The sequence below is a fragment of the Miscanthus floridulus genome, unplaced genomic scaffold, assembly GCF_019320115.1.
Source record: "Miscanthus floridulus cultivar M001 unplaced genomic scaffold, ASM1932011v1 fs_307_3_4, whole genome shotgun sequence".
In the NCBI taxonomy this organism is placed as follows: domain Eukaryota; kingdom Viridiplantae; phylum Streptophyta; class Magnoliopsida; order Poales; family Poaceae; genus Miscanthus; species Miscanthus floridulus.
In genome coordinates this window covers 28,573-44,033 of record NW_027096554.1, presented here as the reverse complement: position 1 = coordinate 44,033, position 15,461 = coordinate 28,573, and the positions used below count along the sequence as shown (strand labels likewise).

At 45.7% G+C, this 15,461-nt stretch overlaps 2 protein-coding genes across 3 annotated transcripts; both read right to left on the bottom strand.

Annotated features, from left to right (window-relative positions):
* Positions 1 to 5,052: 5,052 nt before the first annotated feature.
* LOC136531229 (protein-tyrosine sulfotransferase-like) lies at positions 5,053 to 8,291 on the bottom strand. 2 transcript variants are annotated; one of them, XM_066523908.1, is made up of 5 exons: positions 7,500 to 8,291; positions 7,127 to 7,301; positions 6,977 to 7,048; positions 6,078 to 6,321; positions 5,053 to 5,502 (listed from the first exon to the last, which is right to left on the bottom strand). In XM_066523908.1, the coding sequence occupies exons 1-5, from the start codon at positions 7,558 to 7,560 to the stop codon at positions 5,347 to 5,349; spliced, it is 708 nt and encodes a 235-aa protein (XP_066380005.1). In that variant the 5' UTR covers positions 7,561 to 8,291; the 3' UTR covers positions 5,053 to 5,346. The 2 variants fall into 2 exon arrangements, with proteins under 2 accessions (XP_066380005.1, XP_066380006.1); XM_066523909.1 differs by having other exon boundaries at positions 6,078 to 6,306.
* Positions 8,292 to 8,471: 180 nt separating this feature from the next.
* LOC136531227 (protein-tyrosine sulfotransferase-like) lies at positions 8,472 to 14,953 on the bottom strand. Its single transcript, XM_066523907.1, has 12 exons — positions 14,462 to 14,953; positions 14,086 to 14,260; positions 13,937 to 14,008; positions 13,004 to 13,292; positions 12,279 to 12,419; positions 11,327 to 11,431; positions 10,906 to 11,053; positions 10,239 to 10,291; positions 10,069 to 10,137; positions 9,812 to 9,931; positions 9,152 to 9,316; positions 8,472 to 8,752 (listed from the first exon to the last, which is right to left on the bottom strand). The coding sequence occupies exons 1-12, from the start codon at positions 14,520 to 14,522 to the stop codon at positions 8,609 to 8,611; spliced, it is 1,542 nt and encodes a 513-aa protein (XP_066380004.1). The 5' UTR covers positions 14,523 to 14,953; the 3' UTR covers positions 8,472 to 8,608.
* Between the last annotated feature and the right edge of the window lie 508 nt (positions 14,954 to 15,461).

Below are 15,461 nucleotides of genomic sequence, written 5' to 3'. Positions count from 1 at the left end.
GCGAGAACCCTGACTCCTCGGCGGGTAGCGGCCATAGCCAGGGCTAGGGACGGCCTGGCCCTCCTCTCACCGACCATGCCGTAGCGCCTAGCGCTCAGCTGGCAGCTGCCCTAGCCGATCGGCTCTGCCCCTGCTGCCTACAGCCGCCTGCAGCCAATAGATCTACCACTTGCGACCTCCCTGCCTACCCCTTGTGGCTTCTATAGTTTTGCCTGCTGGGCACCAATGCCAAGAACTACAGCCGCATTAAGCTCACCATGAACGAGGAAGTGTTCCCTAAACGCCGATTGCAGCAATGGCGCCGCTCTATTCCGACTGTTCTTCCATGACTGCTGGATCTATGTAAGTAAACATTGCTAATGCAAGATGGACATATATTACTTGCTTGCTATAAGTATTCAGGGTAACATATGATCTGTCGGTAAAAGTGTTGTCTATCGCTAAAGGTATTTAGCGACAACACTTACACCGCCTAGACAAGTTTGTCGCTATAACTTTTTAGCGACAGATCGTCTATCGTTGTATCCACTTTTAGCGTCAGATTGTCCATCATCAATCTTGGTGTTGTGGTGTAGCCGACGCGCCACCTCAGGCTCACATGGCCTTCTCGCCCGTGCAGCCTCCCACGACCTTCGTGCCGCTCCAGGTCTCCCAGCCGGCTCCTATGTGGAACCATGCTGGCCTAGTCACCGCGTTCAACTAGCTCAACCTCCAGGATCAGAATCCCTAGGTGTTAGACTTAGGTGCTTCTTCCCACATGAGCTCCTCGGATGGTATACTCGTTTCCCGCCATCCTTCCTCTCACTCCTTCATTACCGTTGGTAATGGTCAAAATCTTCCTATTTCATGTCGTGGAGAGTCTATCCTTCAAACCCCCGTGTCAAATTTCCCTCTTGATAATGTTCTAGTTGTTCCATCTCTAGTGCACAACCTGCTTTCAGTTCGTCAGTTCACCAGGGACAACTATTCTATCGAATTTGACGCTCTTGGTTTTTTTGTCAAGGATATCCTGACCCGGCGCATGATGCTTTGCTGCAATAGTGCTGGCGACCTTTACACCATCCCCGCTGCACCTTCCGCTCTGCACGCCAGCCTCGCCATCTCCACCGACCTCTGGTATCACCATGTTGGTCATCCCAGCTCCACCACCATTGACATTCTTCGCCATAATGAGTCCATCGGATGTAATAAAGTAGAGCATCATCTATGTCATTCGTGTCAGCTTGGCAAACATGTGTGGCTGCCCTTATCAAACTCTAGTTCATTTAGCTCTATTCCTTTTGAACTTATTCATTGTGACGTGTGGACATCCCATGTTGCTAGTATCTTGGGTTATCAATATTACCTCGTTTTGCTCGATGATTTTACCCATTTTTGTTGAACTTTTCCCTTCGTTCGCAAATCTGAGGTTGCAGCTCACATCACCAATTTTTGCAACTATGTCTCCACACAGTTCAGCCTCGCAATCAAATCCATCCAGGCCAATAACCAGCACACATCACCAATTTTTGCAACTATGTCTCCACACAGTTCAGCCTCACTATCAAATCCATCCAGGCCGATAATGGCACCAAGTTCGTAAACAATACCATCTAGACTTTATTTGCCTCCCATGGTATTCATTTACGCCTCTCATGTCCATATACTTCTCCACAAAATGGCAAGGCCAAACGCATTCTTCGCACACTAAACAATATCAGCCGCACTGTGCTCATTCATGCGCACATGCCAGCACCTTACTAGGCTAAGGCGCTCGCCATAGCGACGTACCTGCTGAACCGGCGCCCGTGCTCCGTCGTTCGCAATGCCATCCCATATGCTCTACTCTACAACAAGACACCTGATTACTCCCATCTTCGTGTTTTTGGGTGTCTCTGTTACCCCAATTTCACCGCCACAGCTCGCCACAAAGCTTGCCCCTCGTTCGACAGCTTGTCTTTCTTGGCTATCCCTCCTCGCACAAGGGGTACCGCTGTCTCAATCTGTCGACCCGGTGCATCATCATCTCGTGCCATGTTGTATTTGACGAGAGCAACCTAGATTTCTTGCTTGCAGGTACTATGCCGACGCGCCTCCCTGCGGCCGCTCCGTCGCACGCAGACATTGAGCGACCACTACCTACTCAGGTGGTCCTGGCGGAGTTGCTGGACGACCCCGCTATTCTTCTCCACGAGCCTATGTGGCTACCACCCCTGCTCCACCGGCGGCCGCACCACCTCCACCAGCGGCCACCCCTGCTCCACTAGCCCGGGACTTCCACCTAACGTACAGTCGGCGCCCCTGGGCCTCTGCGACGGAGCCAGCGGTCGAGCAGCCCGCACCACCACTAGCGGCCGAGCAACCTGCACCACCGCCGCCCGAGCAGCTTGCTCTGGTGCTGGTCGTGCTGGCCCCTGCACCAACACCTGCGCCGCTGGCCTACCGGATGGTTACCCGGTAATAGACCAACACTCTTCGTCTGGTACAGCGCTACGACTTCTCCGCCACTCACTCCGTCATCTCGTCGGTACCAACGAATTACCGGAGTGCCTTGGCCGACCCTCAGTGGAGGGCTACCATGGCTGACGAGTACAAGGCGCTCGTTGCTAACAGGACATGGTGCCTCGTTCCTCGTCCTCCTGGCGCCAACGTTGTGACGGGCAAGTGGATTTTCAAACATAAATTCCACTCGGACAGTTCCCTAGCCCACCACAAGGCGCGTTGGGTGGTTCGCAGATTTTCTCAGCGCCACGGCATTGACTACAACGAGACGTTCAGCCCTGTCGTAAATCCTGCCACGATACGCGTTGTCCTCAGCATTGCTGCTTTGCGATCCTGGCCGATTCACCAGCTTGACGTGAAGAATGCCTTTCTTCATGGTCATCTGGCGGAGACCGTGTACTGCTAGCAGCCTCCAGGCTTCGTCGACCCTGCTCATAGCGACAATGTTTGTCTTCTACAGCGGTCTCTATATGGCCTGAAACATGCTCCTCGGGCCTGGTACCAACATTTTGCAGCCTATCTCTGGCTGCTCGGCTTCGTCGAGTCCGTCTTCGACACGTCCCTCTTTGTGCTCAAAGAGGGGGACGCTACCGCCTACATGCTCCTGTACTTCGACGACATCATCCTTATGGCGTCCTCGGCCGACCTCCTGCAATGCATAATGGCACGTCTTCACTCTGAGTTCGCCATGACGGATCTCGGCAGCCTGCACACTTCCTTGGCATCTCCGTCACACGCTCGCCAGAGGGTCCGTTCCTCTCCCAGCGCCAGTACACTGTGGATCTTCTACAGCGGGCGGGCATGGCCGAGTGTCACCCTACCACCACACCGGTTGATGCTCGTGCCAAGCTCTCAGCCACCAACGGAGCTCCAGTCGTTGATCCTTCCCAGTACCGGAGTCTTGCCGGCGCCCTACAGTACCTGATGCTCACCTGTCCCGAGCTCGCCTACGCGGTCCAGCAGGTGTGCCTCTTCAGGCATGATCCCCGTGAGCCTCATTTCGCTTTGATCAAGCGCATCCTACGCTACGTGAAGGGTACTTTGTCCACCGGTCTCCACCTCAGCTCCGGGCGGTCAACTCCCTCACCGCGTACTCCGACGCGGACTAGGCGGGCTGTCCAGACTCTAGGCGCTCTACGTCCGGCTACTGCGTCTTCCTCTGCGACAACCTGGTCTCTTGGTCCTCCAAGCGCCAGATGATGGTGTCCCGTTCCAGCGTTGAGGCTGAGTACCGCGCGGTTGCTCATGTCGTGGCCGAGTGTTGTTGGCTTCGTCAACTACTCCAGGAGCTCCACGCGCCCATTGCTTCTGCGACCGTCGTCGACTTTGACAATGTTAGCGTCGTCTATATGACCGCTAATCCTGTCCACTATCATCGCACAAAGCACATCAAGATCGACATTCACTTTTTCCACGACTTGCCTTGGGACAGGTTCGGGTGCTCCATGTCCCTTCGACTCATCAGTTCGTGGACATCATGACCAAAGGCTTACCTGTACAATTATTCACTGACTCTAGGTCCAGTCTTTGCGTCCGAGATCCTCCCGCTGCGACTGCGGGCGGGTATTAGACATGTATAGTCCTATATACATTGTATCTGGATATGTTGTACTCCAAGCCCCATTGGGCTATATATATGAAAGGTCACCCCCCTAAGAGAGTGTGTGGTGTTTCCCTATCTCTCTACAATAACATTCTAGTGGGGTTTAATACATGTGTTATATAACTCTAAACTTATATTTTTCTATTGTTTATATTGCATATTCTTCTATTCAATAGATGTGTAGTAATAAATCATACTAATATTTGTTTAGACTAAACTTTTTTTTAGAAAAAACATACTTCATGTGCTAATCTCTAAATAAATTTCGGTGAAATTTAGGCCGAATTTCACGAAATTCGGTAATTTCGGTGGTGGCCGAAATTTTTGCGATACCGAAATTAAAAACCCTGGGAATGATCACATATTTCATGAAAAATAGTAGCAAGATATGTACTTCATTACAGATCTAAAATGTAGATGATCTCTAGAAAATAATCAAAATATGGAAAATTGACAAAGTGGACGGAAATCACAAATCAATACTACAGCAAATGTTATTGCATAATTTGTTACAATGGAAAATATCAATGTTGAGGGAGGCCAGAGAAAATGGATGGAGGACAGTTTACAGTTCCCAATACACAGTTAGAACAGAGAGAGTAAACAAATAAAACCATACAGGATAGTACAACAGAAGTTGGCCCTCGTTTAGTTGGCCAGAGTCGGTGGCGGCAGGAATACTGTACTATTTTGTTTTTATTTGGCAATAATTGTTCAATCGTTGATTAGGCTCAAAACGTTCGTCTCGTAAAGTACAATCAAACTGTGCAATTAGTTTTTTATTTCATCAACATTTAGGGGGTGTTTGGTTCTTTAGCCGCTCCTAAAATTTATGTCACATCGAATGTTTAGAGACTAATAAGGAGCATTAAATATAAATTAATTATAAAACTAATTACATAGATGAAGGCTAATTTCTGAGACGAATTTTTTAAGCCTAATTAATCCATCATTAGCACATGTTTACTGTAGCACCAAGTTGTCAAATCATGGACTAATTAGGCTTAAAAGATTCGTCTCGCAAATTAGTCGCAAGTTGTGCAATTAGTTTCGTAATTAGTCTATATTTAATACTCCATGCATGTGTTCAAACATTCGATGTGACAGGAATTTTAGGAGGAGGGGAAGGAACCAAACAGCCCCTTAGTACTCCATACATGTACCGCAAGTTTGATGTGATGGGAAATCTTCTTTTTGCATAGTGCTAAATTTTGGATTTTGGTGGAACTAAACAGTCCCTTGATATATACAAAACTGACACGTCACCATACCTGAAAGGTAGCACCATTATGAATGATTTCATGGGCAACTGGATCATTGATGTACTGATGTAACGGCATAACCATATCCTCCACATCATATGCATATGCCTTGACCTTCTTACTACTATGAACTTGGTCAATCCCCCTGGCATCTCTCTGGACAGTTACAGTATAGTCATTGAAGGAATATTCTAATACAGGCAATGGAAGAATCATAGTTGTGATCTATAAGTTCATTAGTTCCAAGATAATTTGGAATCTATGCTCCTGGTTGTTCAAATTAAATATGCCAAGAAAAAGTATGGAAGTGTAACTGCTATTGAAGCTCAAGGGGTCACACTTGGAACCCTCCTCTGACGGAACTAGGATGTTGAATCACTGTCCTGTAACACCTAAAAAGTAAATGGATGGTAGGGAAACTGTAATATACAGAGCTCGATCTCTACGAATTTAAGGAAAATCCACAGTGGATCAACTGATTTATCTCTATTACCATTGGTGTTTGGTTTGGTTAATACCAGATACTGATATCTATCAAACATCCAATTCAATGTTGAATATAAAGCACAAGGTCCCAAAATATAAGGTCCATATTTTAGAAAATTAAGTATCTTGACAGCATTTTGTCAACTTTGAGCCCACAATCATATCCACCATATGTTACTGAGTACTTTCTGACACAATAAAGTACGAATCTAAACCAAAGGTTGAACTGAAGTGGATAGGCATACCCTGGCAAACAGATCTTCTCTCATCCAAGGAACCAAGTACTTCCAAGGCCAGGTGTCCAAAGTACTGATAGTTAAGTTTGGGTGCACAAGGAATCTAGCTGCAACTTCAACTGAGAACTCATATGTGCTAAATACACGATCAACTGGGTTCCTTAGTATTGTTACAACAGAAGTTCTCTCCCTTGGCAACTTGGAAGTTAAGCTATAGTCATCATGACTAACAACCAGCCTGCAATCAGGATGGCTGATAAGAATACCAAAATATCATTAGAAATTGTAAGCAAATTATCTTAAGAAAAAATCTTGGAACTGAACTCATGAGACAAACACTGATAGTTACTTCATAAGGAACAACAATTAAAAAGTGCTCCTTCACTACCTACATATTTATTGGCAACTTGGCATGACCCATAGACAGGCCACGACATCCATGTAAAATGTCAGTTAACAATTTGAAGATGTAGTTGCTATGCATATACTAGAATGCAGTAATTAGCATACTGGGATACCACCCATGTTAACAACTTTCACATTCCTGGTCAGGTAAGCACTAAGAACATTATTTCATTAGACCGAAATGCAGTAAACCATATAGATTGCATTTAAATTCTTTGGTTTATGATCGCAATTTGTAAAATAAAAGATAATTTTCCTAGAGGGGTATTCCCAAAGCACTTTTTTCATAAAGGCCATGAAATTAACTAATCAAAACAGCAGGGCAGATGGCACCCAGGAATTCGAAGAAGACGTTCATTTTTTTTAACAAATTCAGACAGCTCACAGAACAGTGCTACTAATCAGAACTCAGATGAGGTGCTCAAGAAACAGATATGGTTTGTCGAATTGCCCAATGGACATGATGATGCAGTTGAACAAAGTAGAGAGCTAACTTTCCTCACCTTGGGTCGAACCGTAGCTTGTCGTAGGAACGCGGGCATTGCTGCGCATTTGTATACAGCTTTTTGAGGAAGCTGCCCAGGCATGAAACATCAGCGGGATACACCTTAGATTACTGTGAACCAAACTGATGTCCAGTCCAGCGAATGTACCAGCGAGAGTAGGCGCGACCTCCAGTCCTAGGAATGTGGAGGAAGAAGAGCAAATCCTTGAGGCTCAGTCTGTCCCCGTCCTCCTCGCGCCCAGCGGAGGAATCCGCCCAGCCCCTGACAACACCCTCGCAGTGTTTGTACCCATCATCGGAACTGACAAGCGGAAGCAGAGCCACTGCATCACCCGAACGAACGAGCGTTCAATTAGTTCACAAACGACGCAAAAATCCGAGGCAAGTATGTTTCCCAGCTCAACGAGCGCACAGCGCCGAAACAGTGCCAGCGAATGAATCGCTCGATCAACACGGCGTCAGCAACCGCAAAGCAGAATTCAGACGTGGCGAGGAGACAGCCGAGAGGGAGGCGGGCGCACCTGACACGAGGACGAGGAGCGCGAGCGCGCGGGCGCCCAATCGGAGCGCCGCCCGCGCCATCGATTCGGCCGGGGACGAGCCGCCGAGGCCGAGGCGGGCATAAATAGTGGGGGTTTGGCACTTGGCAGTGGCAGCAGCGGTGGTGACCTGGTGGGAAAGCGCCGCGCCGTGCCGTGCCGTGGGATGGGTTTTGGTCTGTTTCGCGCTGCCGGCCTCGGCCCTCGGCCAGCGGAATTATATTTGTTCTTACTTCTTAGTGCCGGATCTTACCGTGCCAGCGGATTTTCCATTGTTTTCCTCGAGTTCTCGTCTACGCCGACCGGCCGTGCGCTCTAGCGCCACCGGCCTTCTCGAGCCGCTCGCCAGAGAGCTAACCAACACGCGCCTCTCCATGGCTAGCCTAGGCTTCTCACCGAAGCACCTCCACACCAAAATCGTGCAGCTCCGAGCTCTGGCACCACCCCCGCCCCGGATCCAACGGCTCAAACCTTCCTGCGCGCACCCTACCTTTTTATCTCGTGGTTCAGTCTTGATACGGTCGGCATTGCCCGAAGCCTATGGGCGCCTGAAGCTATGCCTCCTAGAGCCCATGGTCGCTACCCAAAGCTGAAGCCGCCGCTTCTCTGACTCCCTGTGCCAAAAGCTCCTCCCGTGGCCACCACCCCCACACCAAAACAGGCGACGACTTTCTCCTCGTGCCTCTCTTCGGTCTTGCATGTATCCTCGCCGCCGCTTCACCAGTCTCTAGCATGATAGCATCCCGACAACCGCCCGTGGGCCGTGGCCGTTGCGTCGGACCAGAGGCCCAGGGATGGCGCGGGTGACGCCCGTCGCCGGTGAGCACCCATTACAGGACTGTCACATGTAATGAGCCCCACAATTCAGAGTGAGTCCATCCTATACTACTGTACTTTACAAGTTATCTATACTTGTGAACACACTACCAACGCAGCATCTCAAATTGTCTGGCACCAGTACGACCGCACGACACGATGATTCTGTGGATGCTAAGTTGCTAACACCTCTGCCCCAAAGAATGCATAGGGTAATGTCTGGGGGCATCATCAGACTGTACATCAAAATCTAGAGACTGCCTCATGAATTCTATTTAAACCTTAAGTTTAGACGTTCTTTTTCTCGTCGTTACAGCAGATGTGACCAAAACTATGATAGTGATGATCCCTACGCCAAGCAAGACCACCATCCAAGGCGAGCAAATCCCGTCGCTGCAGAATATGCTGATCCAGCCCTCCTGAAAGAGATAAGGCAAAGCACATGAGGCTTGCTAATAGCAGAAGTACAATTCTTCATTTCCACAGTTCCACCACATACGAGAATGGTTCATCTTATCGTGTTTCATCCCTGGCATGTGCGCATGCATCGAATAGTAGCACATGTGATGTTAATGTTATGTCAAGTAAATTGGAAAACTAACATATTCAAGCACTCGATGACTGTTGATATGAAGCAGGCTCCCTTATTTGTCAAATTTGACTAGATTGTATTTCAAAAATTAGCGTGGTTAGCCATGGTACACCCTCTGGACCTCACCCATGTCCACCACACATCACTGAGATTCTTAATTCTTGCAGGAAAAGCTTGTCAAACTAAAATGAACCGCATAAGTAGTGTTCTTTGAGTTTGAATAAACCTTTTGTTCTGCCAACTGTCTGTGCTGCCCCACCATGGATTGCTGAGCTTTTAGCATCAGATGTTCCTGGGTAAAAATTTTCTTAGCATGATCATAAAGTTCCATGTCAAGGCTGTTCAACGAGATAATTTGTTTCAAAATTGCCTCAGGTACCAGCTTCCGTGCCTGCAAACAGTACTTCCTATGTCATTGCTGAAACATTCTAATATGAAAGGACTATAATATAAGATAGAAACAAGCAGAAATTTCCGCCTATTATTTGAGTGTTCCATTATGATAAAAAGATAAGCACATGAATGATTGTGAAGTTTTGAGCACATCAGCCTTAGCAATTATATCTCTATTTCTTTTTTCATGGCCTCAGTGTGTACTTGATATTGATAGAGAGGAAAGAAATTGGGTATCCACATAAGCTAGAAACACCATCAGAAATTTCCAATTATTTTTGCTGTTTTAGTTATGACAAAAATATAAGCACATGAATGATTGTGAAGTTTTGAGCACATAAGCCTTAGCATTTGTATCCCTATTTCCTTTTTCTGAGCTTCAATTTGTATTTGATATCGATATAGACAAGGGAATCAGGTACATATGATGCAGATTTCTGTACTCGCAAAATACAAAATGAATCAAAAGCAATGTTCAATGTTTGGTCGTTACCTCTTTTGAAAAGTTTGCTTCCTGAACTTTCTTTAGGGATATTTTACGACGGCTAGATTGAGACTTCCGCAGTTTGGCGATGCAAGTTTCATAAGCTTCCATCAGTTTACCAACAGTCACCTGGCATCAGGAATAAACTAGCATTGTGATCACAGGCTAATAACAGAAAACTCTACACAAGGTTTCGCAAAAAGAAAACGGAAATAAAAGAAAGAACACTCTACACAAATAATTGAGTCCTTCAAGTAGTGTATTACATTTCCTTTTCCATGTTCATCGTTGGTAGAGTTCAGGGCTTCATTATTTTGCCAACCATGCGTGCTATTCTATCAAGAGAACATAAATATGAGATGGAGTGTACAGATTCTACTATATAATCACGCAAAACTAAACAGCGCAATTATAAGGTTTATAACCACCCTCATACCAGATGTTCGTTTGTTTCTTCATCATTGGGCTCCACCATGGATGGGTGAGAGTCTGTGAACAGTAGAGATTAGATCCTCATTTATCATCTTTGAGTTGTCAAAACTGTATCAAAAGAATATGGAGAATCATATACCCAGAATAAACATAAGATTTCTTTGTGTAATTATTTCTTCAAGTCACTTTCTTTCATAGCCTTCCTGGCTTAATGTTAAGTTATTTCTTCAAGTCACCTTTTTTCAGATTTGCCCTAATGTTTTTAGTGCAGCAAATCATGCACAAAACCACAAGTTGCTACTTCAAATGCTACACCAGCCACAGTTAGAGTGCTGCTTATGCATTAAGTGGTTGATGAGCAGCTTCATTCCACTAGTCTGTACTTTTGCTGAATGTTATGCTGGTTCAAACTCACATTCATTTTGATCAGGGATGCACATACGATATCTCCGTATTGATGCATGAATCTATGCTTGGGTTTCGACAATTGCAGTGATGCATTGCTAATTTGTTAGGGAATTGTCTCATCAAAACATAGCTGTACTATCATTCAGTTTCAATAATCAATAAAAGATAAAGTTGAGCTGTTGGCCATTGGTCTAAAATAACATAAATGCAACTACTGAAGACACAATAATAAGTTAGGACCACCAGATTGCAATGTGTATTACCAGTCTCACTGGGCACATCTTCCTTGAGATCTAAATTCAATGTCCCAGATTGTGAAAGCACCTGTGCTCCTACCATATGAGCAAACAACCTCGCTGATTCTTCATGGTCCTCCGTAAGTCCTACATATAGCATCTGGTCCAGCCTATTCTGTAATAAAATATCATGGTATTACTTTAGGGAGGGAAGTATATAAAAAAAACTCCAGACCCGCCTTCGTATACTGAATGGATGTATTTGTTTTAGTAAATGTTATTGTCATAATGCATTTACCTACTGTTTAAGTCCCTTCTGCATTACTGTATAGTCAACACAGTGATGTTTTGCATGCAGGAGAATATAGTTAATGAATGATGTATCACATGCTTTGGCCATTGGAACGCACAACAAAAACCTTTCACGACATTCATCTTTGGTATATACCTTAGCAACTTCAAGCACAATACGACCAAGATCTGGATGCTTTCTGACACAATGCCGAACCTCATGTGCTCCGTCAAAGTATGAATTGTTCGTTAACCCAGTAATCTGCCAAGGTAACATGAGTACACATAAACAAATTAGCAAAACCAGATCGTTAAAGCTGGCTGGGAAATCACCTGCAGCCAGATGTTTAATACAGTTTTGCTTGTGTGAGAAGATATAATACAGTAGTATAACACAAATACACATGAGACAAAACACAGTACTGGTACAGATTTGCAACAAAATTACTGAACAGTGAATATACAAATTGATCAGTTTGTCAGGACAATGTGTACTGGGAAATTGGTATGGGAAAAAAAACACTATTTTATTCTGCTCAATCTGTCCACAAAGGTTTTTCTCCCAATTATTCTTATAAAGATCCTGAGGTTCTGTAGGAAAATGTATATGCATATAATAGAACTGCTGAACTTGTCATTGTTTGAGAACACATGGTGATGAAGTAGAGGTTTAACTGTGGTGGATATATCATATCAGTAAAAAAAGTCATAGTAAGCATGCATGCATCTGTTTTTGATTGTCCAGCTGTATCGCATGAGCTATCCAGGTTGTTCAAGTAGGGAATGATCACATATTTCATGAAAAATAGTAGCAAGATATGTACTTCATCACAGATCTAAAATGTAAATGATCATCTTTTGAAAATAATCAAAATATGGAAAATTGACAAAGTGGATGGAAATCACAAATCAATACTGCAGCAAATGTTATTGTATAATTTGTTACAATGGAAAATATCAATGTTGAGGGAGGCCAGAGAAAATGAATGGAGGACAGTTTACAGTTCCCAATACACAGTTAGAACAGAGACAGTAAACAAATAAAACCATACAGGATAGTACAAGGTACAACAGAAGTTGATATATACAAAAATGACACGTCACCATACCTGAAAGGTAGCACCATTATGAATGATTTCATGGGCAACTGGATCATTGATGTACTGATGTAACGGCATAACCATATCCTCCACATCATATGCATTGACCTTCTTACTACTATGAACTGTGTCATTCCCCCTGGCATCTCTCTGTAAAGTTACAGTATAGTCATTGAAGGAACATTCTATGGCAATGGAAGAATCGTAGTTGTAATTTATAACTTATAAGTTTATTAGTTCCAAGATAATTTAGAATCTATGCTCTTGGTTGTTCAAATCAAATATGACAAGAAGTGTAACTATTATTGAAGCTCAAGGGGGGTCACACTTGGAACCTTCTGACAAAACTAGGATGTTGAATCACTGTCATGGAATACTATGGATGGTAGGGAAACTGTAATATACAGAGCTCTCTACCAATTTAAGGAAAATACAAAGTGGATCAATTGATTTATATCTATTACAATTGGTGTTTGGTTTGGTTAATATCAGATATAGATATCTATCAAAGATCCAATTAAATGTTGAATATAAAGCACAAGGTCCCAAAATATAAGGTACATGTTTTAGAAAATAAAGTATCTTGACAGCATTTTGTCAAAACTATTGCATTTGAACAGCTGCAATATGAGCCCACAAGCATATCCACCATATGTTACTGAGTACTTTCAGCCACTATAATTCTATAAAGTACAAATCTAAACCAAAGGTTGAACTGAAGTGGATAGGCATACCCTGGCAAACAGATCTTCCCTCATCCATGGAACCAAGTACTTCCAAGGCCAGATGTCCAAAGTACTGACAGCACGAGACTTTGTTAACACACGGGTAGTCATTAACTTTGCAGAAGTTAAGTTTGGGTGCACAAGGAATCTAGCTGCAACTTCCACTGAGAACTCATATGTGCTAAATACACGATCAACTGGGTTCCTTAGTATTGTTACAACAGAAGTTCTCTCCCTTGGCAGCTTGGAAGTTAAGCTATAGTCATCATGACTAACAACCAGCTTGCAATCTGGATGGCTGATAAGAATACCAAAATGTCATTAGTTGTCAGCAAATTATCTTAAGAAAAAATCTTGGAAATGAACTCATGGGGACAAACACTGACAGTTGCTTCATAAGGAACGACAATTAAAAAAGTGCTCCTTCACTACCTACATATTTGTTGGCATGACCCATAGACAGGTCACGACATCAATGTAAAATGCCAGTTAACAATTTGAAGATGTAATTGCTATGCATATACTAGGATGCGGTAATTAGCATACTGGGAGACCATCCATGTTAACAACTTTCACATTCCTGGTCAGGTAAGCACTAAGAACAATATTTCACTAGACAGAAATGTAGTAAGCCATAGATTACATTTAAATTATTTGGTTCGTGATCTAAATTTGTAAAATAGAAGATAATTTTGTTAGAGCGAGTATTTTCAAAGAAATATTTTCATAAAGGCCACAAATTAATTAATTAAAACAGCAGGGCATATGGCACACAGAATTTGAAGGAAACACTCATTTTTTAACTAATTCAGACAGTTCACCAGAACGGTGCTATGATTCAGAACTGAGATGAGGTGCTCAAGAAACAGATAACGTTTGTCGAATTTTGCCCAATCGACATGATGGTGTAGTTGAGCAACGTTGAGAGCTAACTTTCCTCACCTTGGGTCGAACCGTAGCTTGTCGTAAGAACGCGGGCATTCCTGCGCATTTGTATACAGCTTTTTGAGGAAGCTGCAAGGCATGAAACATCAGCGGGATACACCTTAGATTACTGTGAACCAAACTGATGTCCAGTCCAGCGAATGTACCAGTGAAAGTAGGTGCGGCCTCCAGTCCTAGGAATGTGGAGGAAGAAGAGCAAATCCTTGAGGCTCAGTTTGTCCCCGTCCTTCTCGCGCCCAGTGGAGGAATCCGCCCAGCCCCTGACGATACCCTCGCAGTGTTTGTACCCATCGTCGGAAGTGACAAGTGGAAGCAGAGCCACTGCATCACCCGAACGAAAGAGTGATTAGTCCACAAATATCGCAAAATCCGAAGCAAGTATGTTTCCTAGCTCAACGAGCGCACCACGCCGAAACAGTCCCAGCGAATGAATCGCTCGATCAACACGGCGACCGCAGCCTCAAAGCACAATTTAGACGGTGCCGAGGAGACAGGCGAGAAGCGAGAGAGAGGCAGGCGCACCTGACACGAGGATGAGGAGCGCGACCGCGCGGGCGCCCAATCGGAGCGCCGCTCGCGCCATCGATTCGGCAGGGGCACCGTCCGGCGCCCAGATCCGGCGGCGAAAGCGGCGCCCTGGCGCAGCGATTGGGGGAGAGGAGAACCCGCGAGGACAGGCACGGAACGCAGCGGCGACGGAAGGGAGGACGACGCGGGGCGTTAAAAAGGGGTGCGGGGAGAGGAAGCGGAAACGGAATTACGGAAGGATCGCGAACGGGCGGCGGCGGTGGCGACAAGCGGGGGACAGACGGAAGGGCGGTGAGGGCCTCGGCACCGGCGCGGGCGGCCCAGCACCCGCCGCTTTCCTCGCCTCCCTCGGCCTCCGAGCCCCCACTGCCCGGTGCCCCGCCCTCTGCTCTCTTCTCGTCGCGGCGTTGTTTATTCGCTCGCACGCGCGGCTGCCCCTGCCCAGCGCCACTCAGCGCTAGTGCCGGTCGCTCTCGGGGCGGGGGAGGGCGTGCCGGGGCCGAGGCGGGCGTAAATAGTGGGGGGGTTGGCGGTGGTGGGAAAGCGCAGCGGAAAGGCCAGTTTTCCTCGCCACTTGCGCCGCGCCGTGCCGTGTGCCGTGGGATGGGTTTTGGTCAGTTTCGCGCTGCCGGCCAAGCGGTGGATCTTGCCGTGCCGGCGGATTTTCCATCGGTTTCTACGCGTGTGCTTGATTGAAGTCGAGTTGACGAGAGATGAGGGATGCCAGTTTCATTCTGGCTTTTTTAGGACGAAGTCGTCCCAGCTGCTTTTGGTTGAAGACATAGAATATCTTTATTTTTTGTTTGGTTAAGGTGATTATGAGTCAAATGGATGATGTATGGAGTTTTTAACACCGTCTTCTATGGTCGCGCATCTCTTCTTCCCTCTTTCTCGTCGAGTTCTCGTATACGTCGACCGGCTGTGCACTCTATCGCCACTAGCCTGCTTGGGTCGCTCGCCAGAGCGCTAATCAACACATACCTCTTCATCAGAC